The 27,455-nt window shown below is 32.7% G+C and overlaps 3 protein-coding genes across 3 annotated transcripts; all 3 read right to left on the reverse strand.

The window, feature by feature from the left end:
- Positions 1–11,654: 11,654 nt before the first annotated feature.
- LOC139497951 (putative ankyrin repeat protein RF_0381) lies at positions 11,655–13,927 on the reverse strand. The gene has a single exon (XM_071286203.1). The coding sequence runs from the start codon at positions 13,638–13,640 to the stop codon at positions 12,183–12,185; it is 1,458 nt and encodes a 485-aa protein (XP_071142304.1). The 5' UTR covers positions 13,641–13,927; the 3' UTR covers positions 11,655–12,182.
- A 3,339-nt stretch (positions 13,928–17,266) lies between these two features.
- Positions 17,267–21,586, reverse strand: LOC139497498 (serine/threonine-protein phosphatase 6 regulatory ankyrin repeat subunit B-like). Its single transcript, XM_071285726.1, has 3 exons — positions 19,968–21,586; positions 18,350–19,172; positions 17,267–18,198 (listed from the first exon to the last, which is right to left on the reverse strand). Exons 1-3 carry the CDS (start codon positions 21,584–21,586, stop codon positions 17,578–17,580), a joined length of 3,063 nt encoding a protein of 1,020 aa, XP_071141827.1. The 3' UTR covers positions 17,267–17,577.
- On the reverse strand, positions 21,240–27,364 carry LOC139497983 (uncharacterized). The gene is made up of 4 exons (XM_071286242.1): positions 27,123–27,364; positions 26,287–26,510; positions 24,983–25,169; positions 21,240–23,736 (listed from the first exon to the last, which is right to left on the reverse strand). Exons 1-4 carry the CDS (start codon positions 27,325–27,327, stop codon positions 21,710–21,712), a joined length of 2,643 nt encoding a protein of 880 aa, XP_071142343.1. The 5' UTR covers positions 27,328–27,364; the 3' UTR covers positions 21,240–21,709.
- Positions 27,365–27,455: the final 91 nt, after the last annotated feature.

Below are 27,455 nucleotides of genomic sequence, written 5' to 3' on the forward strand. Positions count from 1 at the left end.
AGCATTGAGGATTCAAAATTCAAAAAAGTTGTGCCAAATACGGCTAAGGTAATCTATGCCTGGGATAAGAAAATCTTTTTTTCCCCCGAAAAGTTCAAAGTAAATAAGATAATAAACAACTTTCACACGAAATACTTGTTTCAAGAAAGTATTGGTATCTTCCGATGGACATTTTTAGACAAAACCCTGGTTCATGAACTTTCTGTGCAAACCATTTGCCGTTTTATATCAAATGAGATAGCAAATGTATATCCTATATGCAGGTACAGTTGGCATATTGCTGTTAATAGTTATCAAAGGTACCAGGATTATAATTAAGGACGCCAGATCCCGTTTCGTCTTCATAAGACTCATCAAACTATTTATAAAGCCAAAGGTCGGGAAAATTACCGTTTTTAGATTGGCGTACTAGGTATTTTCATCGAAAATAGAAGTATGATCGCATGAATTCCTATCTGGCGTTCAGGTATGGCAAGTATGTCTTTAAACAATATAACTTGTTGTATGTATGAAGTGCAGTCGGTTTTTGTTTGGGTTTTTATACATTTCCTGAACCAATTATTAGTACATGTTCTTTTATGTTCATATTGTTAGTACATTGATCGAAAAGATATTAAAAAATGTTTTGAGATCTAAGTACCATCGCTCACAAGTTTTAACTCTTGTCTAATTCTTGTCAAGGCAACTTTAGGGATGCCTTGTGATATATCATTGTATTTTTTTTTTATATATACGGAAATTAGATATTCATGGCACATTTTGTTCTCAGTTTTTTTTTTTGCTGATTTGTTTATTCACTAAGCGATATAAGATTAATCGAGACGTTGAATAAATTGTCAATGTATAACCCTGTATATGGTATGTCTCGTAAAGTAGCTGTCCCGTTGACACACCCTTTTATCATAAAAAGTAAAATCACAAAAATACTGAACTCAGAGGAAAATCAATTCGGAAAGTCCATAATCACATGGCAAAATCAAATAACAAAACGCATCAAAAACGAATGGACAAGAACTTTCATATTCCTGACTTGGTACAGGCATTTTCAAATGTAGAAAATGATGGTGGATTGAACCTGGTTTTATGGCTAGCTAAACCTCTCACTTGTATGACAATCGCATCAAATTCCATTTTATTGTCACCGATGCGTGAACAAAACAAACAGACACAATAGGCAAAAATGTTAAAAATAGGGGTACAGCAGTCAACATTGTGTTATCATCTTAATCACTATCAAAACAACAAATGTAACGAAGAAGCACAAAAAGACATACATCAAATCAACATCCTCATTTTTCTTTATATTAAACGATTTTATTTGTCTATGTAAAATGCACCCATCAAGGATGGCGAATTTTGAGTTCTGGTGTAAAATTGCACGTTTGAAATTCGCACAGGTAGACATGACATAATATTGTCGTTCAAAGTATGACGGGATACATAAATACAGTCACGTAAAATAGATATAACAAAAACTGACTTAACAGTTAAAGTAATAATAATAAATAAAACTAGAGGCTCTAAAGAGCCTGTGTCGCTCACCTTGGTCTATGTGAATATTAAACAATGGACACAGATGGATTCATGACAAAATTGTGTTTTGGTGATGGTGATGTGTTTGTAGATCTTACTTTACTTAACATTCTTGCTGCTTACAATTATCTCTATCTATAACAGTACTTTCTGTGGAAAATGTTATTGAAAATCATCAAATTTTAAGAAAATTGTTAAAAATTGACTATGAAGGGCAATAACTCCTTAGGGGGTCAATTGACTATTTTGGTCATAGTGACTTATTTTTAGTTCTTACTTTGCTGTACATTATTTCTGTTTACAGTTTATCTCTATCTATAATAATATTCAAGATAACAAAAAAACAGCAAAATTTCCTCAAAATTACCAATTCAGGGGCAGCAACCTAACAACCGATTATCCGATTCATCTGAAAATTCCAGGGCAGATAGATCGTGAATCATACCTGTCAACCTGTGACGATGAACATGCAGGTCATGACCTGCATTGAAGACTCAAATCTCAGGTCATAACGCGTACGAACTTTTTCGAGCTGAATTTCAGTATTTATGCACATTTTCTTATAATGTATATCAAAGATACCAAAACATCAATGCATGTTCACTTTGTTAAGTCATTTTAAATCTTATTAAATATTATTTCATTGCACTTTTAAAGATTTTTATAAATTTGTGTAACTCAGTCTTTTGTGCTTTACTATTTGAGAAAAAATGCTACACACATCAAACACTAGAATTTAATGTAATTCTTAAATGTTTGAGACTATTGACTTTTTTTTTTATCTTTGAGACTATTGACTATGTAGCTTTTCACCATAATATTTTTCATTTAACAAGGAAATTAGACTATGATAAAATATAGTAATACAGTTAAAGGAAGTATAAATGTAAAAAATAATTTTCAACTTTTTTTTTTAAAATTGTATAAAGGTATAAAAATAATGAAAAGTAATTTTTCAATGTGTATTTGAATTTTATATTTTTATGATTTAATCTTTTTCACCCATAAAACGTAAATATAAGGAATAATTTTGAATGGTGACAAATAAGGGGAAGTAACTATAGTTCAGTTTGTAAACCAATGGCGCAATTTATTTACGACCTAAAGCTAAGGTAATTGGTGTTAATTAACAGTGTGTTTGACACCAAAGCTGTCAAGTGAAGCCATACACTTAATGGGTCACTTAATTTGACAGTTTACATAGCTAGATGAACTTCCTGTTCATGGAAGAATTACGATTTTGCCGGTATTTCAAAGGAATATTACTAATGAAATCAATCTCAAGGCTAAGAAATACGGGTGAAATCGGGTGATGGTGATGTGTTTGTACATCTTACTTTACCGAACATTCTTGCTGCTTACAATTATCTCTATCTATAATGAACTTGGCCCAGTAGTTTCAGTGGAAAATGTTAGTAAAAATTTACAAATTTTATGAAAATTGTTAAAAATTGACAATAAAGGACAATAACTCCTTAGGGGGTCAATTGACCATTTCAGTCATGTTGACTTATTTGTAAATCTTACTTTTCTGAACATTATTGCTGTTTACAGGTTATCTCTATCTATAATAGTATTCAAGATAATAACAAACCAGATGCTCCGCAGGGCGCAGCTTTATACGACCGCATAGGTTGAACCCTGAACGGTTGGGGCAAGTATGGACACAACATTCAAGCTTGATTCAGCTCTAAATTTTGATTGTGATTAAATAGTTGACACAGCATAGGTTTTGGACACAGAATGTATGTGGTCTAATGAACTTAAAATAATTTTTTTGTCTTTGAGCAATCACTATGCTGTTGAATATTAATCCTCTCAAAAAAATGTTTAAAGAAATTTTCTTTTTATTTATGAAATCTGAAATGAGAAAAATTAACCCCCCCCACCATTTTTTTTCACATCCCCCTTTCCCTTTTTTCAAAACTGATCTCAATTCAAATTTCTAATGGAGTTTGCAACAATAACTACTCATTTAAATACATCATAAAATATTAAAATGTAACAAAAAGTGCTTGTTATCACTGAATGGTAAAGATTGTTTTAATTTATCAGTTGGTAGTAAAAGTGAATATACATTGTGCATTGTATAAAACAATGATTTAAGTTGATTTAACTACTATTCTGGACAAAGAAAGATAACTCCAATCAATTGAAAATTTCTTGCTATTGCACAATATTGTGCAATTAGATATTTCTTGCTATTGCACAATACTGTGCAATTGAAAATATTTGCTATTGCACAATACTGTGCAATTGAAGATTTCTTGCTATTGCACAATACTGTGCAATTGAACATTTTTTGCTATTGCACAATACTGTGCAATTGAAGATTTCTTGCTATTGCTGAATACTGTGCAATTGAAAATTTCTTGCTATTGCACAATACTTCATATAATAATTTTGGATCCTGATTTGAACCAACTTGAAAACTGGGCCCATAATCAAAAATCTAAGTACAAGATTAAATTCAGCAGATCAAAAAAGCCAAAGAATTCAATTTTTATTAAAATCAAACTTAGTTTAAATTTGAACCCTTTGGTATTTAATGTAGACCAATTTGAAAACGGGACTAAAAATTAAGAATCTACATACACAGTTAGATTTGGCATATCAAAGAACCCCAATTATTCAATTTTTGATGAAATCAAACAAAGTTTAATTTTGGACCCCGATTTGGACCAACTTGAAAACTGGGCCAATAATCAAAAATCTAAGTACATTTTTAGATTCAGCATATCAAAGAACCCCAAGGATTCAATTTTTGTTAAAATCAAACTAAGTTTAATTTTGGACCCTTTGGACCTTAATGTAGACCAATTGGAAAACGGGACCAAAAATTAAGAATCTACATACACAGTTAGATCCGGCATATCAAAGAACCCCAATTATTCAATTTTTGATGAAATCAAACAAAGTTCAATTTTGGACCCTTTGGGCCCCTTATTCCTAAAAACCTGTTGGGAACTTAACTCCCAAAATCAAACCCAACCTTCCTTTTATGGTCATAAACCTTGTGTTTAAATTTCAAAGATTTCTATTTACTTATACTAAAGTTATGGTGCAAAAACCAAGAATAATGTTTTCTTGGGCCCCTTTTTGGCCCCTAATTCCTAAGCTGTTCAGACCTCAACTCCCAAAATCAAACCCAACCTTCCTTTTGTGGTCATAAACCTTGTGTTTAAATTTCATTCATTTCTATTTACTTATACTAAAGTTATGGTGCGAAAACCAAGAATAATGCTTACTTGGGCCCCTTTTTGGCCCCTAATTCCTAAACTGTTCAGACCTCACTCCCAAAATCAATCCCAACCTTCCTTTTGTGGTCATAAACCTTGTGTTTAAATTTCATCCATTTCTATTTACTTATACTAAAGTTATTGTGCGAAAACCAAGAATAATGCTTATTTGGGCCCTTTTTTGGCCCCTAATTCCTAAACTGTTTGAACTAAAACTCATAAAATCAATCCGAACCTTCCTTTTGTGGTCATAAACCTTGTGTCAAAATTTCATAGATTTCTATTTACTTAAACTAAAGTTATAGTGCGAAAACCAAGAAAATGCTTATTTGGGCCCTTTTTGGCCCCTAATTCCTAAAATTTGGGACCAAAACTCCAAAAATCAATCCCAACCTTCCTTTCGTGGTTATAAACCTTGTGATAAAATTTCATAGATTTCTATTCACTTTTACTTAAGTAAGAGTGCGAAAACTAAAAGTATTCGGACGACGACGACGCAAGACGACGACGACGCAAGACGACGACGCCAACGTGATAGCAATATACGACGAAAAATTAAAATTTTTGCGGTCGTATAAAAACAGCAAAATTTCCTTAAACTTACCAATTTAGGGGCAGCAACTAAACAACGGGTTGTCCGATTCTTCTGAAAATTTAATCTTGACCTGATAAACAATTTTACCCTCAGTCAGATTTGCTCTAAATGCTTTGGTTTTTGAGTTATAAGCCAAAAACTGCATTTTATCCCATTATTCTATTTTAAGCCGTGGCGGCCATCTTAGTTGGATGGCCGGGTCACCCTACACATTTTTTAAACTAAATACCCCAAAAATGATTTTGGCCAAGTTTGGATTATTTCACCCAGTAGTTTCAGAGGAGAAGATTTTTTGTAAAAGATTACTAAGATTTACGAAAAATGGTTAAAAATTGACTATAAAGGGCAATAACTCCTAAAGGGGTCAACTGACCATTTCGGTCATTTTGACTTATTTGTAAATCTTACTTTGCTGAACATTATTGCTGTTTACATTTTATTTCTATCTATAATAATATTCAAAATAATAACCCAAAACAGTAAAATTTCCATAAAATTACCAATTCAGGGGCAGCAACCCAACAACGGGTTGTCCGATATATCTGAAAATTTAAGGGCAAATAGATCTTGACCTGATGAACAATTTTATCCATGTTAGATTTGCTCTAAATGTTTCGTTTTTGAGTTATAAGCCAAAAATTGCATTTTACCCCTATGTTCTATTTTAAGCCATGGCAGCCATCTTGGTTGGTTGACCGGGTCACCGGACACATTTTTCAAACTAGATACCCCAATGATGAGTGTTGCCAAGTTTGGTTAAATTTGGCCCAGCAGTTTCAGAGGAGAAGATTTTGTAAAAGATTACTAAGATTTACAAAAAATGGTTAAAAATTGACTATAAAGGGCAATAACTCCTAAAGGGATCAACTGACCATTTTGGTCATGTTGACTTATTTGTGTATCTTACTTTGCTGAACATTATTGCTGTTTACAGTTTATCTCTATCTATAATAATATTCAAGATAATAAACCAAAACAGTAAAATTTCCATAAAATTAATAATTCAGGGGCAGCAACCCAACAACGGATTGTCCGATTCATCTGAAAATTCCAGGGCAGATAGATTTTGACCTGATAATATTAGTTACACAGTGTGTAATTGTCCTAATACGAGAATTTGTCGGGTCAATAAAATTCATATCGGGTGAGGCGAAGCCAAACCCGATATGAATTTTATTGACCCGATAAATTCCGTATTAGGACAATTGAACACTGTGTAACGAATTTATCCTGATTTTGTTATATTACATGTCATTATATTTAAATTCAATATAAGGACAATATCAATGAAATATGTTTTAGATATTTAATCTAAAACTGTAAAAAATTAAAATATTAGGACTATGAAGCCATTTTTTTTATTTTTTTTTATTAGGTCAATGGTATAAGGGAGATAATCCCAATTGACGTGATAAATAAGGGAGATAATTCCTATTGACATAATAAAAAATTGTACTGAAATTTATTAGGACAATATCAGCCAATCAAATTGGGAGAAATTATCCTAAAGAAGGATAAACAAGCTTACCTCGTGTCAGATTTGCTCTAAATGCTTTGGTTTTTGAGTTATGAGCCAAAAACCGCATTTTACCCCTATGTTCTATTTTAAGCCATGGCGGCCATCTTGGTTGCTTGACCGGGTCACCGGACACATTTTAAAAACTATTTACCCCAATGATGATTGTGGCCAAGTTTGGATTAATTTGGCCCAGTAGTTTCAGAGAAGAAGATTTTTGTAAAAGATTACTAAGATTTACAAACTAGAGGCTCTAAAGAGCCTTTGTCGCTCACCTTTGTCTATGTGAATATTAAACAAAGGAAGCAGATTGATTCATGACAAAATTATGTTTTGGTGATGGTGATGTGTTTGTACATCTTACTTTACTGAACATTCTTGCTGCTTACAGTTATCTCTATCTATAACGAACTTTGTCCAGTAGTTTCAGTGGAAAATGTTAGTAAAATTTACAAATTTTATAAAAATTGTTAAAAATTGACTATAAAGGACAATAACTCCTTAGGGGGTCAATTGACCATTTCAGTCATGTTGACTTATTTGTAAATCTTACTTTGCTGTACATTATTGTTGTTTAAAGTTTATCTCTATCTATAACTAGAGGCTCTAAAGAGCCTGTGTCGCTCACCTTGGTCTTGTGCATATTAAATAATGGACACGGATAAATTCATGACATAATTGTGTTTTGGTGATAGTGATGTGTTTTTAGATCTTACTTTACTGAACATTCTTGTTGCTACAATTATCTCTGTCTATAATGAACTTTGAACAGTAATTACAGTGCAAAATATTTTCTACAAATTTACAAAAATTAATGAAAAATGTTAAAAATTAACTATAAAGGGCAATAACTTCTTAAGGGGTCAATTGACTATTTTGGTCATGTAAACTTATTTGTAGATCTTATTTTGCTGAACGTTATTGCTGTATACAGTTTATCTCTATCTATAATAATATTCAAGATAATAACAAAAAACGGCAAAATTTCCTTAAAATTACCAATTCAGGACAGTAACCTAACAAAGGGTTGTCCGATCCATGTGAAAACATCAGGGCAGATAGATCTTGACCTGATAAACAATTAAACCCTGTCAGATTTTCTCTTAATGCTTCGGTTTTTGAGTTATAAGCCAAAAACTGCATTTTACCCCTATGTTCTATTATTAGCCGTGGCGGCCATTTTGGTTGAATGGCCAGGTCACGCCACATATTTTTTTAAACTAGATACCCCAAAGATGATTGTGGACAAGTTTGGATTAATTTGGCCCAGTAGTTTCAGAGGAGAAGATTTTTGTAAAAGATTACTTAGATTTATGAAAAATGGTTAAAAATTGACTATAAAGGGCAATAACTCCTTCAGGGGTCAACTGACCATTTTGGTCATGCTGACTTATTTTTAAATCTTACTTTGCTGAACATTATTGCTGTTTACATTTTATTTCTATCTATAATAATATTCAAAATAATAACCCAAAACAGTAAAATTTCCATAAAATTACCAATTCAGGGGCAGCAACCCAACAACGGGTTGTCCGATATATCTGAAAATTTAAGGGCAAATAGATCTTGACCTGATGAACAATTTTACCCATGTTAGATTTGCTCTAAATGTTTCGTTTTTGAGTTATAAGCCAAAAATTGCATTTTACCCCTATGTTCTATTTTAAGCCATGGCAGCCATCTTGGTTGGTTGACCGGGTCACCGGACACATTTTTTAAACTAGATACCCCAATGATGAGTGTTGCCAAGTTTGGTGAAATTTGGCCAAGCAGTTTCAGAGGAGTTTATCTCTATCTATAATATTATTCAAGATAATAACCAAAAACAGCAAAATTTACTTAAAATTACAAATTCAGGGGCAGCAACCCAACAACAGGTTGTCCGATTCATCTGAAAATTTCAGGACAGATAAATCTTGACCTGATAAACACTTTTACTGCTTGTCAGATTTGCTCTAAATGCTTTGGTTTTTGAGTTATAAGCCAAAAACTGCGTTTTACCCCATGGCGGCCATCTTGGTTGGTTGACCGGGTCACGCCACACAGTTTTTAAACAAGATATCCCAAAGATGATTGTGGCCAAGTTTGGATTAATTTGGCCAAGTAGTTTCAGAGGAGAAGATTTTTGTAAAAGATTACTAAGATTTACGAAAAATGGTTAAAAATATACTATAAAGGTCAATAACTCCTAAATGGGTCAACTGACCATTTTGGTCGTGTTGACTTATTTGTAAATCTTACTTTGCTGAACATTATTGCTGTTTACAGTTTATCTCTATCTATAATAATATTCAAGATAATAGCCAAAAAACAGCAAAAATTCCCTAAAATTACCAGTTCAGGGGCAGCAACCCAATAACGGGTTGTCGGATTCATCTGAAAATTCGAGGGCAGATAGATCTTGACCTGATAAACAATTTTACCCCTGTCAGATTTGCTCTCAATGCTTTCGTTTTTGAGTTATAGGCCAAAAACTGCATTTTACCCCTATGTTCTATTTTTAGCCATGGCGACCATCTTGGTTGGTTGGCCGGGTCACGCCACACATTTTTTAAACTAGATACCGCAATGATGATTGTGGCCAAGTTTGGTTTAATTTGGCCCAGTAGTTTCAGAGGAGAAGATTTTTGTAAAAGTTAACGACGACGGACGACGGACGACGACGGACGACGGACGACGGACGACGACGACGGACGACGGACGACGACGACGGACGCCGGACGCCAAGTGATGGGAAAAGCTCACTTGGCTCTTTGGGCCAGGTGAGCTTATAATAGTGTGGTTCAAAGTATGACGGGATACATAAGTACAGAGTCACGTCAAATGTAAATCACAAAAAAGGGGGTTAACAGTAAAAGTAATATTAATAAATAAAATAATTTTGTCATTCAAAGTATGACAAGATATATAGGTACAGAGTCACATCATAAAATAATTTTGTCGGTCAAAGTATGATGGGATACATAAGCACAGAGTTACGTCAAAAGGATATCTAAAAAAACCAGACTTACATGTAACAGTAAAAGTAATATTAATAAAGACAAATAAAAGAATAATATAACACGTTATTAAGATGATAAACAACGTCAGTACGCAAAATCTATACTACGAGACCATCGTGTATTATTTGTGAAGTTGATACGGAATATTTATCAACAAGTTATTGGTACCTTCCGATGAACTTTTTTTAGAAAAAGGACGAGACGTTCTTTGACATACCCCTGGTTCATCAACTTTCTGCTCAGACACTGGTGACGTTTTACAAAGTCTGAGTAGGAGCTGCAAGCTCTTGAATACCGAATAAGTTGGGAAATGTATATTCCATATGCAGGTAAAGTTGGTATATTGCTACTAAGGTGGGGGAAATTGATAATTTCAAAATCAAAATCGTCTCGTTTGTCATAGATTCTGGTACTGAGATGCATTGTTCGCAAAAACAGAAGTATACATGCTGTTGTATAGTTGTTGTCGTCTGTTTATGTAGTTAATACGTGATCTCGTTCTCGTATATATATTATATAACAGATTAGACCGTTGGTTTTCCCGTTTGAATAGTTTTACATACATTTTATAGCTTGCTGTTCGGGGTGACCCAATGCTCCGTACCGTGACCTATAATGGTTTACTTGTGTAAATTGTTATTTTGATGAAGAGTTGTCTCATTGACACTCATACCACATCCTCCTATATCTATAAAATGTTTAGCCAGTTTTATCATCCATTGATTCTGTGTTGAAAGTCTTGAAGATTGCTTTTTTTTCTTCAAAGTATCACATTAACACTTTTATAGATATATGTGACAATGAGGTGACGGTCAGATAAACCCTGTCAGACGGACATTCACAATTTACTTTTATTTCATACACCAAATATAGTAGATATATTGATGATGGCAATCGATAAAACAAAACAAAACACAAAATCTTAACATTGACGAATGAACTATAAAAAGTAGCTGAAGGTCAGAATATAACCGCTAGACAGACATTTACACCTTTCAATTATTACATTCAGAAAATATAGCTTACCATTTGCAATAAGTATTTAAAAAAAGAGACCAAAACACAAAAACTTAACATTAACCATTGAACCATGATAATAAGTTCAAGGTCAGATTAAAACCAACCAACCTGGCATGTAACCTTTTCAATTATGTCATCCAACACATATAGACCTACTTCTTATAGAATATGCAAAAAAGACCTAAACATGTAGCTGTTACCTTAATCAACTATCTATGAAATTAGGTCGAAGTCATGTGAACCTTGTACGGAGGACATGGAGACGTTGCAAGGAACCAATTTCATAGCTGTAGTTACTTAGTGTCATATTACTGATAACAAAAATCTATGTTTTTTCTAGCAGTCATCTTATAATTAAAATTTGGTCAATGACAATGGACAAAATATGACAAAAGAAACTGCATATAAGGAATGACACATCGAGGTCTTCTTCCTTCTGACATAAAACTTTCAACAATCAGTTTACGCCGAAGACGCCATTATATAAGCCACCAGGTAGTAATCCTTACCTTTCGCATACTACGTGTTTTGTTGCAGTCGAGAGAAAGTATAGACCAACATAACAATCATATAGAGTTTAAATCTGATATATTAAAAGCACCAACAAATAACAAACATCCATTTCTTTCCTTATCATTTTAAAAGACTTTCCAGCTATGAAAGTCCAGTAGATAATGAACTTGAAATGCTAAAAAACGCTGCCTTCAGTTCACTGATACAAATAATTATATAGGCGTTCATCTACTTTATTACATATTAAATGTGTAAATTGAACAAACATGTATGAAGCAATCTCAGACGTCACGAATCCAATTGAGAAACATAAATTACTCCAAACAATACAATCAAATTGATATTTCTATAAGACTTAATGGGTCTTGATTACAACTTTTATGCAATCCTTTGCAATGTTGTTCAAACTATTCTATCGAAAGTTCCATAATATCGGAATAACAATTTTCTTTAGCACACAAATACGTAGTACGTCTGTAATTATCCTGTATTTGTAATTCTGCACAAGTGTCCTTTAATATCTTCACAATATCACCATGTCCATTCATACTAGCTAGGTGAAGAGCTGTTTTTCCATAATTGTCTCTTTCATTTATATTCATACCAACATCAATCAATAATTTAAGTATTTCTGCGTGTCCATTGTAACAAGCTACATGTAAGGCTGACCATCCATTTTTGTCTTTCATGGTAGTATCAACACGACTGTTTGATATTTTGCGGTTTAAATCAAGAGAATATTTCACTATTTCATAATGACCTTTTCAACAAGCCTGATAAAGCGGTGTAGTACTGGCATTAGATTTGTCATTAGGGTTCATACCAACGTCGACCAATATCTTAGCTACCTCGATATGTTCATTGATACAAGCTGTATGTAAAGCCGAATCTCCGTTGTTGAGTTTCTTTGTTGTATCTACACGACTGTTTAATTCATGGCCGTTTAAATCAAGTAAGAATTTCCTTGTTTCATAACGACCTTTAATACAAGCTTTGGTAAGTGGTGTAGAACCGCTATTTGTTGCGTCATTAAGATTCATACCAATATCGATAAATAACTTAACAACCTCTATATGTCCGTTTTGATAAGCTACATGTAAAGCTGACCATCCATTTGTATTTTTTATGGTAGTATCTACACGACTATTGAATGCTGCGCCGTTTAAATCAAGTAAGAATTTCACTGTTTCATATTGACCTCTAAAACAAGCATGGTGTAATGGTGTACCTCTATTTGATGCGTCATTAAGATTCATACCAACATCGATTAATAACTTAACTACCTCTATATGTCCGTTTTGACAAGCTACATGTAAAGCTGACCATCCTTTAGTATTTGTTATGGTAATATCTACACGACTATTTAATGCTTCGCCGTTTAAATCAAGTAAGAATTTCACTGTTTCATATTGACCCCCAAGGCAAGCATGGTGTAATGGTGTACCGCTATTTGATGTGTCATTAAGATTCATACCAACATCGATTAATACCTTAACTACCTCTATATGTCCGTTTAGACAAGCTACATGTAAAGCTGACCATCTATTTGTATTTTTTATGGTAGTATTTACACGACTATTGAATGCTTTGCCGTTTAAATCAAGTAAGAATTTCACTGTATCATATTGACCTCCAAAACAAGCTTGGTGTAATGGTGTACCGCTATTTGATGTGTCATTAAGATTCATACCAAAATCGATTAATAACGTAACTACCTCTATATGTCCTTTGATACATGCTACATGTAAAGCTGACCATCCATTTTCCTGTGTTATTGTTGTATCTACACGACTATTTAATTCTTGACCGTTTAAATCAAGTAAGTATTTCACTGTTTCATGACAACCATGTCTCCATCCAAGATATAGTGGTGTGCTATCATTTTTATCTTTTTTATTGACATCCATACCAAACTCAATCAATGTTTTCACAGTTTCTGTGTGTCCATTTTGACAGGCTACATGTAAACCAGTTTGTCCAAAAGTATCTCTACTTTTGACATCCACATTATAATCACCGGTTAATAAAAGTTTTACCAATTTCACATTCCCACTCAAGCAAGCAAAATACAGTGTGTTCTGATTATATATATTAGATATGTTGATATCTGCATTGTTGTCTAATAACAGTTGAGCCACCTGAATGTGACCATTTTGGCAGGTTGCCGATAATGCTGTTGTTTCATCTGCGTTTCCTGCATTAATGTCCTCGTTATATTTCATTAAATATCTAACAACTGCAATGCGACCCTTTTCACATGCGACATAAAATGGAGATCTTCCTTCCTTGTCTTTAACCTCTATGTGATACGGATAATTAACTACACAATATTCTACAAAATCTATGTATCCCAAGTGAGACGATACATACAAAGGCGTATTCCCATCTTCATCGAAATCAAACGAAATTTGCTGACATGCGTCTTGTTCTATCAGAAACAATAGAAGAAGTTTTCTATATGCCTCATTTTCTGTTTGAATGCTTCCAAATACTTCCCAGTATTGTCCATTTATTGCATCAAATGTGTTCGTTAATTATAAAGTTTAAAGTTTAATACATCCGGCATACTGTTCGACCAGATGTATTTCACTCATAATAACTCAATCACACACATGACATTCTTCAAAGAGTATAAAAAGTACCAGAAGTGATGGTAAAACTCATAAGTTTTAAACAAACTACTAATTGCATGACAAACACTATGGGGAGACTTTTATTTTCCAGTAGAGCAAGAAGGTCCTTCTCTTTTTGTGGCACCCGTTAGATTGTGAATGTAAGTACAAACTCCGTCAAATTCGGTACGATATTTTAATTAAAAAGGCTAGAGTGTGGTTATGACTTTTGGATAAAATTGATCGTCATTTATAAAAAAGAAATTTTATTATTGTCAACTAACTTGTGATGGAGTGATTTATGTTTTGGATAAAATTATCACAAATTCAAACAGTACTTATATCAGGCTGAAAATATTGTATATTCTCTCAAGAATACAATTAGGAAGATACTTGCTTCACCCTCCGTTTGTTTTAATGCTGGTATAATGCAAGCAACAAGAGAAAACATGCCAGTGGATTTCCAGTCGTTCTGTTGGTTTATATAGTTGAGTGTTTGGTTTGTTAGGATTTGTTGATTCACCTGTTTTCGAACTGTTATAAACAAAAGAATTGAAAAAACCAATGACCTGATTTATCAATCTCCGGCGCAGAGATCACATATCCGTTCCGTTCAATACTTTGTAACACTACACTCATAGTAAGTGCAATATTGCGGAGCATGTATGGAACGGATATGAACTCTGCGCCGGAGATTGTTGATTTACGACATAGACATAAACACGAAGAATCAAATATGAAAAACAGCAACTAATCACATTATCTGAATTACAATCTTCTGACTTCAACTAGACTCAGATGTGCGACTCATTAGTTTTGACGGACTTGATTATCAAAATTACTTAGTAAACTCACTTCCGACATTCTTATACCATATTTGTGATTGCAGTATTAGGTTTCTGATTACATAGACTAGTGATATTTTCCTAATCAATATTGTTCATTACAGTAAGAAAATCCATATTTATATGCATCCATTATGTATTTCAAAGCCAGAGAATCTACTCCTCGAGAGATTGCATATTGTCGCTTTTGTTGTAATTCAAGACGATATAGTTTCTGGACTTTATTCTGGTTTCCCGTTACTGACAATTTATTGCTCTGATTGGGTTTTAGTTCTCGTAACTACACAAATCTGTGTCTGACATAAGAATAAATGTATCTTTTTAGGGAAACACTTTTAAACGCGATTGATCGGAGTAATGAAATAATGTGCCAACTTAATTAGTGGTGCTAGATGGAAATAATGGTGAAATACACAAGATCACAACTTATCCTGAGCCTAAATGTTAGTATCAGTTAACGTTTAAGTAAGTTGTCAACTGTTCCAGAAAAGATATTAAAACTTTTTACTATATCAAGTAAGTTACACAGTTTCAGTAAACTTGTGTCTTCATGTCTGTTGATGGATGACGCTGTCGTATGATATCGTCTTTGACAGACATACACTAGTATCCGAATTAGGTCTAAAAGCGATCATTTGAATCTAAACACAATATGAGAAGTCGGACCAAAAAATTATTCAGTCGTATTCAGTCTCGTGGTCAATTTTCAGACTTATTGCGGTGCACTCAAAGACTATTCAGACAGTTTACCTGCAGTTAATTCAGCACTGTTCAGAACCTTTTCTGACAATTCAGTACGTTTTTGAGGTTAACAGATAGTATAAATAAAAACTACTGAACAATCTGAACACATCTCATCTTATTGCTAGCGAATCATTTGTACAGTTCCTATTTAACCACAGTGGATTAAGTCTGAAAATTGACTGAAAGAATGAAATTGATGGGAAACTCTATTGTTCAGACTTTAAGAGATGTTCGGATCAAAATAATCATTTCACTTCAAAATTACGTACTGGTAACAATGACGAGTAGGATTGCATGATGTCCTATCAAGTTAGAATATGTAAGCTGGCTTTCAGCTTTGGCATGCATTTTTATGGACGATATAAAGTTTTTTGTGTATGTAATTCAGTCTGTTGTTGTTGTTTTGTAATACATTTAAAAGTTTATTTTACCATAAATTTTTATTCTATGTTCTTTTATATTCCTATTGAGACTTTGATTAAAAAGATATAAAAAAAGGTGTTGAGATCTAAGAACAGTCCCTCATTAGTTTACATTCCTTCTCAAATGTTGCACAACTTCATGGATGCCTTGTCATATATCAACATGTGTTTTAAATATAGGGACACTGGTATTCATTGTAGATTGCAGTCTCTGTTTCTTCATAACATTGTTAAGTTACAAAGAGATATGAGTTTCATCGAGCGTTGGATAACAACCCATTTATTATTAAAAAAACCACATAATTATGTAACACTCTTAATGTCATGTTATGTATGGTTAATTTCCCTTTTATTTTTTTCGTACACTAAATATGGTTGACCTAGTGCTTAAAGTACTTGAAAAAAATACCAATACACAAAAAGATATTATTTGCAAAAGACCATGAAAATGAAGTAGAGGCTAGACGAACCTGTCAGACGACATGTAACCCTTACAATCATTTTATACACTACATATAGTTGACATTCAGCTTATAGTATTTGCGAAAGGAACCTAACCACGTAACTTAAACCTTAATCACTGTTCTATGAAATGAGTTCGAATTTAAGTAAAACTTGTCTGACGAGCATGAATGCGTTTCAAGGAACCCATATCCCATATATTATTATCCTATAACACAAAGCAAACTACTATCATTTCTTTCAAACATTCGCCGAACAACTAAAAAGAGATCAAGAACAATGGGCATATGACAAAAGACACTTCATTTCACAAAGTATCTGTATACAAGGAATGAAACATCCAGATTCTATTCCTTCTCTCATAACGCTGTAAACAAACAGTTTACGACTCAGCCACCACCGCCTACACACACAACCGGATGATAATCCCTATATTGAGCATACAGCGACTTTAGTAGCTTTAAGACAACAGACGTACATGTATTAAACAATAACAAATTACAAACTATATTTTCTACTTATTATGTTTTGAATACTTTGAATAAGGATAAACCTGAATTGCAATTTAACGCTACCTTTTATTCACTTGTACAAATTGTCAAATATTGACTTACTTGTTTACTAATGAGATATGTATATTGAACGTATTAAGACATCTTGACCATTTAGAGTTAGACGTCACAAAATCTAATTAGAAACAAATAGTCATTAAAAGTTTCAATAAATTGACATCCTTATATAGTTCTTAATTGGTTGTGATTACAATGTTTATACGCTCTTTATTATATTCTTCGTAATGTTGTTTAAAATATTCTTTCAAAAGATTCATATTATCGGAATAACCATTTTCTTTAGCAAACATATACGGAGTAAGTCTGTAATTGTCCTGTATTTGTAATTTATGCACTATTATCTGTTAATATCTTCACAATATCAACATGTCCATTGAATCAAGCTATGTGAACAGCTGTTTTTCAAGAATGGTCTCTTTTCTTTATATTCATACCGACATCAATCAATAACTTTAATATTTCTGAATGTTCATTAGAACAAGCTACATGTAAAAGCTAACCATTAATCCTTGTCTTTAATGGTAGTACAAACACGATTATTTAATTCTGGACCGTTTAAATCGCTATTTGTTGTGTCATAAATATTCATACCAACATCGATAAATAACTTCATTACCTCTTTACGTCCGTTTTGACACGCTAAATGAAAAGCTGACCATCCTTTGTCGTCTTTTAGCGTTGTATTTACACAACTATTTAGTACTTGACCATTTAAATCAAGTAGGTATTTTACTGTATCATAATGATCTTTCTGACAAGCCTTGTGTAGTGGTGTAGAACCTCTATTTGTTGTGTCATTAATATTCATACCAACATCGATTAATAACTTAATTACCTCTGTATATCCGTTTCGACACGCTAAATGTAAAGCTGACCATCCTTTATCGTTTGTTACTGTTGTATCTACACGACTATTAAATTCTGAACCGTTTAAATCAAGCAAGAACTTCACAGTTTCATATTGACCTCCAAAACAAGCATAGTGTAATGGTGAAGAACCGCTATTTGTTGTGTCATTAATATTCATACCAACATCGATTAATAACTTAATTACCTCTTTATGTCCGTTTTTACACGCTGAATGTAAAGCTGACCATCCTTGTTTATTCTTTTTTGGTTGTATCTACACAACTATTCAATGCTTTGCCGTTTAAATCAAGTAAGAATTTCACTGTTTCATAATGACCTTCCTGACAAACCATGTGTAGTGGTGTAGAACTGCTATTTGTTGTGTCATTAATATTCATACCAACATCGATTAATAACTTAATTACCTCTTTATGTCTGTTTTGACACGCTAAATGTAAAGCTGACCATCCTCCGTTATCTTTTATTGTTGTATCTACACGACTATTAAATTCCTGGCCGTTTAAATCAAATAAGAATTTCACTGTTTCATAATGACCTTCCTGACAAGCCATGTGTAGTGGTGTAGAACCGCTATTTGTTGTGTCATTAATATTCATACCAACATCGATTAATAACTTAATTACCTCTTTATGTCTGTTTTGACACGCTAAATGTAAAGCTGACCATCCTTCGTTATCTTTTATTGTTGTATCTACACGACTATTAAATTCTTGGCCGTTTAAATCAAGTAAGAATTTCACTGTTTCAAAATGACATTCCAGACAAGCCATGTGTAGTGGTGTAAAACCGCAATTTGTTGTGTCATTTATATTCATACCAACATCATATAATAACTTAATTACCTCTATATGTCCTTTGAAACATGCTAAATGTAAAGCTGACCATCCTTCCTTATCTTTTATTGTTGTATCTACACGACTATTAAATTCTTGGCCGTTTAAATCAAGTAAGAATTTTACTGTTTCATAATGACCTTCCTGACAAGCCATGTGTAGTGGTGTAGAACCGCTATTTGTTGTGTCATTAATATTCATACCAACATCATATAATAACTTAATTACCTCTATATGTCCTTTGAAACATGCTACATGTAAAGCTGACCATCCTTCGTTATCTTTTATTGTTGTATCTACACGACTATTAAATTCTTCGCAGTTTAAATCAAGTAAGAATTTCACTGTTTCATAATGACCTTCCTGACATGCCTTGAGTAGTGGTGTAGAACCGCTATTTGTTGTGTCATTAATATTCACACAAACATCGATTAATAACTTAACTACCTCTATATGTCATTTGAAACATGCTACATGTAAAGCTGACCATCCTTCGTTATCTTTTATTGTTGTATCTACACGACTATTAAATTCTTAGCAGTTTAAATCAAGTAAGAATTTCACTGTTTCATAATGACCTTCCTGACAAACCATGTGTAGTGGTGTAGAACCGCTATTTGTTGTGTCATTAATATTCATACCAACATCGATTAATAACTTAATTACCTCTGTATATCCGTTTCGACACGCTAAATGTAAAGCTGACCATCCTTTGTCGTTTGTTACTGTTGTATCTACACGACTATTAAATTCTGAACCGTTTAAATCAAGCAAGAACTTCACAGTTTCATATTGACCTCCAAAACAAGCATAGTGTAATGGTGAAGAACCGCTATTTGTTGTGTCATTAATATTCATACCAACATCGATTAATAACTTAATTACCTCTTTATGTCCGTTTTGACACGCTGAATGTAAAGCTGACCATCCTTGTTTATTCTTTATTGTTGTATCTACACAACTATTCAATGCTTTGCCGTTTAAATCAAGTAAGAATTTTACTGTTTCATAATGACCTTCCTGACAAACCATGTGTAGTGGTGTAGAACCGCTATTTGTTGTGTCATTAATATTCATACCAACATCGATTAATAACTTAATTACCTCTTTATGTTCATACCGACATCAATCAATAACTTTAATATTTCTGAATGTTCATTAGAACAAGCTACATGTAAAAGCTAACCATTAATCCTTGTCTTTAATGGTAGTACAAACACGATTATTTAATTCTGGACCGTTTAAATCGCTATTTGTTGTGTCATAAATATTCATACCAACATCGATAAATAACTTCATTACCTCTTTACGTCCGTTTTGACACGCTAAATGAAAAGCTGACCATCCTTTGTCGTCTTTTAGCGTTGTATTTACACAACTATTTAGTACTTGACCATTTAAATCAAGTAGGTATTTTACTGTATCATAATGATCTTTCTGACAAGCCTTGTGTAGTGGTGTAGAACCGCTATTTGTTGTGTCATTAATATTCATACCAACATCGATTAATAACTTAATTACCTCTGTATATCCGTTTCGACACGCTAAATGTAAAGCTGACCATCCTTTGTCGTTTGTTACTGTTGTATCTACACGACTATTAAATTCTGAACCGTTTAAATCAAGCAAGAACTTCACAGTTTCATATTGACCTCCAAAACAAGCATAGTGTAATGGTGAAGAACCGCTATTTGTTGTGTCATTAATATTCATACCAACATCGATTAATAACTTAATTACCTCTTTATGTCCGTTTTGACACGCTGAATGTAAAGCTGACCATCCTTGTTTATTCTTTATTGTTGTATCTACACAACTATTCAATGCTTTGCCGTTTAAATCAAGTAAGAATTTTACTGTTTCATAATGACCTTCCTGACAAACCATGTGTAGTGGTGTAGAACCGCTATTTGTTGTGTCATTAATATTCATACCAACATCGATTAATAACTTAATTACCTCTTTATGTCTGTTTTGACACGCTAAATGTAAAGCTGACCATCCTCCGTTATCTTTTATTGTTGTATCTACACGACTATTAAATTCCTGGCCGTTTAAATCAAATAAGAATTTCACTGTTTCATAATGACCTTGCTGACAAGCCATGTGTAGTGGTGTAGAACCGCTATTTGTTGTGTCATTAATATTCATACCAACATCGATTAATAACTTAATTACCTCTTTATGTCTGTTTTGACACGCTAAATGTAAAGCTGACACTCCTTCGTTATCTTTTATTGTTGTATCTACACGACTATTAAATTCTTGGCCGTTTAAATCAAGTAAGAATTTCACTGTTTCAAAATGACATTCCAGACAAGCCATGTGTAGTGGTGTAAAACCGCAATTTGTTGTGTCATTTATATTCATACCAACATCATATAATAACTTAATTACCTCTATATGTCCATTGAAACATGCTAAATGTAAAGCGGACCATCCTTCATTATCTTTTATTGTTGTATCTACACGACTATTAAATTCTTGGCCGTTTAAATCAAGTAAGAATTTTACTGTTTCATAATGACCTTCCTGACAAGCCATTTGTAGTGGTGTAGAACCGCTATTTGTTGTGTCATTTATATTCATACCAACATCATATAATAACTTAACTACCTCTATGTGTCCTTTGAAACATGCTACATGTAAAGCTGACCATCCATTTGTTTCTTTTATTGTAGTATCTACACGACTATTTAATGCTTTGCTGTTTAAACCAAGTAAGAATTTCACTGTTTCATATTGACCTTCTAAACAAGCATAGTGTAATGGTGTAGAACCCCTATTTGTTGTGTCATTAATATTCATACCAACATCGATTAATAACTTAATTACCTCTTTATGTCCTTTTTGACACGCTAAATGTAAAGCTGACCCTCCTTTGTCGTATTTTACTGTTGTATCTACACGACTATTTAATGCTTGACCGTTTTAATCAAGTAAGTATTTTACTGTATCATAATGACCTTTCTGACAAGCCTTGTGTAGTGGTGTAGAACCGCTATTTGTTGTGTCATTGAGATTCATACCAACATCGATTAATAACTTAATTACCTCTTTATGTCCGTTTTGACAAGCTAAATGTAAAGCTGACCATCCATTTGTATTTTTTATGGTAGTATCTACACAACTATTTAATGCTTCGCCGTTTAAATCAAGTAAGTATTTCACTGTATCATGACAACCATGTCTACATGCAAGATATAGTGGTGTGCTACCAATTTTATCTTTTTTATTGGCACCCATACCAAATGTAATCAATGTTTTCATGGTTTCTGTGTGTCCATTTTTACAGGCTACATGTAAACCAGTTTGTCCAAAAGCATCTCTACTTTTGACATCCACATTATAATCACCGGTTAATAAAAGTTTTACCAATTTCACATTCCCACTCAAGCAAGCAAAATACAGTGTGTTCTGATTATATATATTAGATATATTGATATCTGCATTGTTGTCTAATAACAGTTGAGCCACCTCAGTGTGACCATTTTGGCAGGTTGCCGATAATACTGTTGTTTCATCTGCGTTTACTGCATTAATGTCCACATTATATTTCATTAAATATCTAACAACTGCAATGCGACCCTTTTCACATGCGACATAAAATGGAGATCTCCCTTCCTTGTCTTTAACCTCTATGTGATACGGATAATTAACTACAAAATATTCTACAAAATCTATGTATCCCAAGTGAGACGATACATACAAAGGCGTATTCCCATCTTCATCGAAATCATACGAAATTTGCTGACATGCGTCTTGTTTTTTCAGAAACAATAGAAGTCGTTTTCTATATGCCTCATTTTCTGTTTGAATGCTTCCAAATACTTCCCAGTATTGCCCTTTCATTGCAGCTGTTATTTGTCGTTGTAAAAATTGGCTTTCGAACTCTTGTGGTATTTGAATAACAAAAGGAACACTATTTTGAGTAAATGATGAAATGTACGTACGATTTGCCAGGAATGCAATTTCAACGTGTTCTATTAAACATTTCATTATAGATGGTGCAATAGCTGCTGATATAATGTCAAACATTTTATCGTGGATTGCTGTGTAGAAGTCATCTGATTTTGTAATATAGACACCTTCAAAACACTCAAAACTGTTAAGTATCGATACAATGGATACAGGTTCTATTTTACAGTCCCAGCATATAGCCTTAACTAGCTGTTTCACATCCTCGGATCTTAATTCGTCTATACAAAATTTATTATTTCTAAGAACAAGAAGAGAAATACAGAGAAAAGATGATGTAGATCGTTTTTTCATTTTTATGATTTCATTTCCAATTATTTCAACAGGATGGGTAAAGAATCTATGATCTTGATTAAGGTTTGTACAGTACAAAGAACATAAAAGAGGGAAAAAATCGTACAGACAGATATTTTCTATGTCGTTCACAGTTTTCTCAGGCACATAAGACAATGCAATAGTCCTTCTTTCTTTTGGAGTAATTTTATATTCGGTACTAAAGCTGCATTGTACAAGTGAAAAACAAGTAAGTTTTGGGAATGCCTCGTGAACATATATATTTTCCCTGCACGTAATGATAAACTTATGCACTGATTTGCTATCATTTTCGTCATTATCATCGTTCTGATTACAAGATTCAATTAGCATACTTAATTTGCAATCGTTTTGCTCCCATGTTTCTGCTTTTTGTTGATTAAGAGCGAATTTACCACAAACATCATCAATTATAAACACTTGGAAATTATCTTTTGTAAAATGCTTAAAGATTTCTGAAGGATCATCACAATGAATTATTTCGTATTTCTCCTTTTCTAATTCCAATGCTACATGATGAGCGACTGCAGATTTTCCACAGCCTGGAGAACCAGTAATGATAACACCCGTCGTTTTGTTTAATGATTCTAGTATAAAGGTTGTTGCTGAGGTATGAATGTATTTTTTGTCCGTATTTCTCCATTCTTTCAAAGTTCGTAGTTGTATTTCTGTAAACAAATTTAGTTTTAGATAGACAGTTATGGATTCCATCATGTTTAGTAAATGATAATAGATTAATCGTAGCAAGTTATAAGTTAATGTCTGTGTCATTTTGGTCTTTTGTGGATAGTTGTCTCATTGGCAATCATACCACATCTTCTTTTTTTTTATATAAGAGACAAAATTTAAAGATGAAAATAACTTAATTGCCAGAACACAGAAACAAACCTCAAATCAGGGTAAGCGGTAAGGCTCTCTTATTTTAACAGTAAAACATACTTCATAATTCAGAACACACAAAATGTATTGTGTTATGAACTTCAAGAACAAACAATCGATAATGCATTTCACCACGACACACAGAGCATATATGCTTTATGAATAAGTTACATTGTCACTAGAGCTATGGAAAACTGAGATACTACTATAATAGATAAGATGTTAATCGTAAATCTTGCAAAGCAATACTTCCAGTTCTTTCATTGTTATATCCTCGCTTAATATAATAAATGTTCTTTAAAAATTAAAGCTTCATTAACAGCGAAATTCTGGATACGACATCAAAGGTCCGACCCTGAACATTTGGGGCAAAAATGGATACACTATTCAAGCTTGACACAGGTCTCAATTAAGATTGTATATAAATATTTGACACATTATTTGCTACTAACACATAATAAAATGTTGTCAATGAACATGAAATTGATTATATAATTCAAATTTATTTGCAATTGAAGATTTCTTGCTGTTGGACAACACTTGCTTAGTCTGTTTTCTAACTATATACAAAAAATTATCAAAATACATTGTCACCCCAATTTTTATTTAGAAAACTGATTATTTCTAAAATCTGAAAAAATTACTCCCAAATTGTTTTACACCTCCCTGATATCAAAACAAAAATGTTTACAGATTTTTTTTTTTAATTTCTTAAATCTTGATGAAATGTTTTTTTACCCCCCCTAATTTTTTTTAACCTCAATCCCCTTTTTCGAATAAATGAATAAATTAGGAACGCGTATACGGAACACAGATGATGCCTCCACTTGTCAATCATATAAAGTTATACAATTTGTTAAATTGGAAAGTAAAAAAAAAAAGATTATTTCAGACACAATAATAACTTTGTGTTTAATTCTACTTTTATATAGGAATAGTAATATGTATAAAGAAAGTTGATTATCATGAAAATTGGATTTCCGAGATATCAATTAAGGACCACAAAGTGACATTTTCCACATAGATCAGAAATACCTGTCATATTATTTTTTTCTATTTCTAGCGTCTCCAATTTCTTGTTAATTGTAACCATATGCTGATTTGTTTTTTCCAACTGTTTCTCTAGCCGTTTAAAATCTATGGTATCAGTGACGTTAGTTAACGATGAACTTATCAAAGCATCAATCTCTGGCTTTATTTCTGGTGCCAGCCTGATAATTGCCTGTAACACAATATAGTACTTAACGTAAACAATGAAACATACAACGTTACGCATTCATGATTCTGAAGAGGTAAATTAAAATATTACTGTTTGGTACATTATCCCCCAACACTAAAAAAAATGTCTTTCCTAAGACGACAAAAGCAAAAAACACATCATATTCAAGTTCTACTGAAAAGTTACAGAACCGGAAAAAAAATTGACCATAGCAAAAAAAAACACCGATAATCTTCAGACATAGTTAATATATATCTTATCTATTTTTAAATTTTCTTCTTAAATAACTCCCATTATATATTTTCATAACCTGTGCATTTGTTATATTAGATAATTATGTTTGATAATCTTAATGATAAACTTCATTTTTGATATTACTGACATGGTATATAATTTGTTTAAGTATGGAAAATTGTATGTATAATACTAAGAAAAATTAACAGCTGTATGAATATTTTATTTACTAATGTAAACGAGGCCAGAATAAGGTATAGGTACTTGGATGTTTTTCAACTAACAAATGCACAGCTTTCAATAAAATATGACCAAAAAAAAAAAAAAAAAAGACACCGAATCAATGAACGATAGTTAGAATGAAAGACCAGTACGGTATCTACGAATTGTTAGATATTTTAGAAATGCATATTCTTAACAATCAATTGAATAATGAAACTTTATTTGCACCAAATAATACTGTATCGATATCAAACAAATCATATAATTTTCAAAAGCAAGGGGTTATCAATTGTTGTTCACTCGGATTCAATTAACATTCATAGAATGAATGGATCCCAACACACATGTCTTTGACATCACCTTGATTATATATATATCAGATCAAAGAAGAATAGTTGTACAGTTTTCAATGTAGAACAACATAACTTTTCATATTTGTTGAAGTAACTCTATGAAAATGAAAGGTATAAATTAAGATTATTTTCTTTTTAACCACTATACAACTCACAGGTTTATTTTCATAAAATTTTTACTTTTTCGGTTGTATAAATACATATATTTTATAAAAACATGTATTTTTTTAAAGATAACGTCATCAACAAACGAGATAGAAAAATGTTTGATATCTTTTTTACTATTTGCAATTAATGATTAGAAAAAATACCTCAGCTACACAGCTCCATATTTCCAAAAACTTGTTTTCGTCAACTTTACCGTTGTCCGAATGAACAATGGAGTTTCTGTAAAATTTTATCCTTGACATATCTGCAGCAACAGTATGAATAGTTTTCAATGGAAGACTATCTTGGATTGGTAGATCTGTGAAATGTCTGACTAAGCATACCATCAATGATACATCAAACATGTCTGATGATACTCCTGAAGAACCTAAAACAAAAATTAAATGAAGAAAAACTGTTTTTCTGTTTGCTGTTTTCCCTAGTGACCAAACACGCCACAAGTAGACCAAAGTAAACTTTAAAAACCCAACAAACGCAGTACAAATTCTCCAATGTGGTCATTAGGGTTGAATGGTGGAAACTGTGATAATATATCATAAAAAGCCGTAATTAATCGTATGTTGGATGGAAAATAATACCTGGCATCAGACCATCTACTGACCTTTCAACTATTTGGAACAATGACTTTTCCGTGTTAAAAGAACATTATCTTTCCCTTCACGAGGTATAGAAATTTATTTCCATATTTCGATAAGACATTTTCGGTATTCACACGACAAAAATAGGCAGGCCCTAGCATAGAGTTTATGCTAAGGTATTATGCCCGTCAGGAAAATTCTTAAAACCACATTTCTACAATAAAATGACAGCTTAATGTTAAATGAAAACTGATGCAAGCAAAGAGAGAAATCTTGTTTCAAATGATAACATTGAATTTGTATACCCAAAGTAGCGTAATAATGAACAATGATTAAAAATATGTTTCTCAAATGCTCAATTGAAATAGATAGAAATGGATCAACCTACAATAGTTTTGTACCTCTAGGATATAATAAATCATACTGTGCCACTGTGATGATTCTCTGTTTATATGTAAGGTCATATATCTTGCCTCGATTTGTGCGTAGAAATTGTTGTAGCTTTTCTGGATGGAATTCATAGTCAAACCTTCGTCTTACAGCACGTGGTGCCACTCTTATTAATAAACCAGCTAACCGTAGAAAATTTATATCTTCCTGCGACATAGATGTCGGTATATCGTCCAGTGACAGGGATGTTGCCATCCTTAAATAAAACAGCAATATTAAATTTTGTTGAAAAGAAAATACATTTTTATTGCAGATCTGGTACTTAGATATGTAGGTATAATTGA

Source organism: Mytilus edulis, chromosome 12, assembly GCF_963676685.1.
Source record: "Mytilus edulis chromosome 12, xbMytEdul2.2, whole genome shotgun sequence".
Taxonomy (NCBI): Eukaryota; Metazoa; Mollusca; class Bivalvia; order Mytilida; family Mytilidae; genus Mytilus; species Mytilus edulis.

What these genes read in the sequence shown, in the direction of transcription:
- LOC139497951 (XM_071286203.1), bottom strand. Translation starts at nt 13,640, where the DNA reads ATGAAATATAACGAGGACATTAATGCAGGAAACGCAGATGAAACAACA.
- LOC139497498 (XM_071285726.1), bottom strand. Translation starts at nt 21,586, where the DNA reads ATGAATATTAATGACACAACAAATAGGGGTTCTACACCATTACACTAT. An exon ending in ACCATTAAAGACAAGGATTA is followed by an intron (nt 19,173 to 19,967) that starts ATGGTTAGCTTT and finishes CACAACAAATAG; the next exon opens with CGGTTCTACACCACTACTCA. An exon ending in GTCAAAACAGACATAAAGAG is followed by an intron (nt 18,199 to 18,349) that starts GTAATTAAGTTA and finishes ATAGTTGTGTAG; the next exon opens with ATACAACCAAAAAAGAATAA.
- LOC139497983 (XM_071286242.1), bottom strand. Translation starts at nt 27,327, where the DNA reads ATGTCGCAGGAAGATATAAATTTTCTACGGTTAGCTGGTTTATTAATA. An exon ending in TGATTTATTATATCCTAGAG is followed by an intron (nt 26,511 to 27,122) that starts GTACAAAACTAT and finishes TTTTTGTTTTAG; the next exon opens with GTTCTTCAGGAGTATCATCA. An exon ending in AGAAAAAAATAATATGACAG is followed by an intron (nt 23,737 to 24,982) that starts GTATTTCTGATC and finishes ATTTGTTTACAG; the next exon opens with AAATACAACTACGAACTTTG.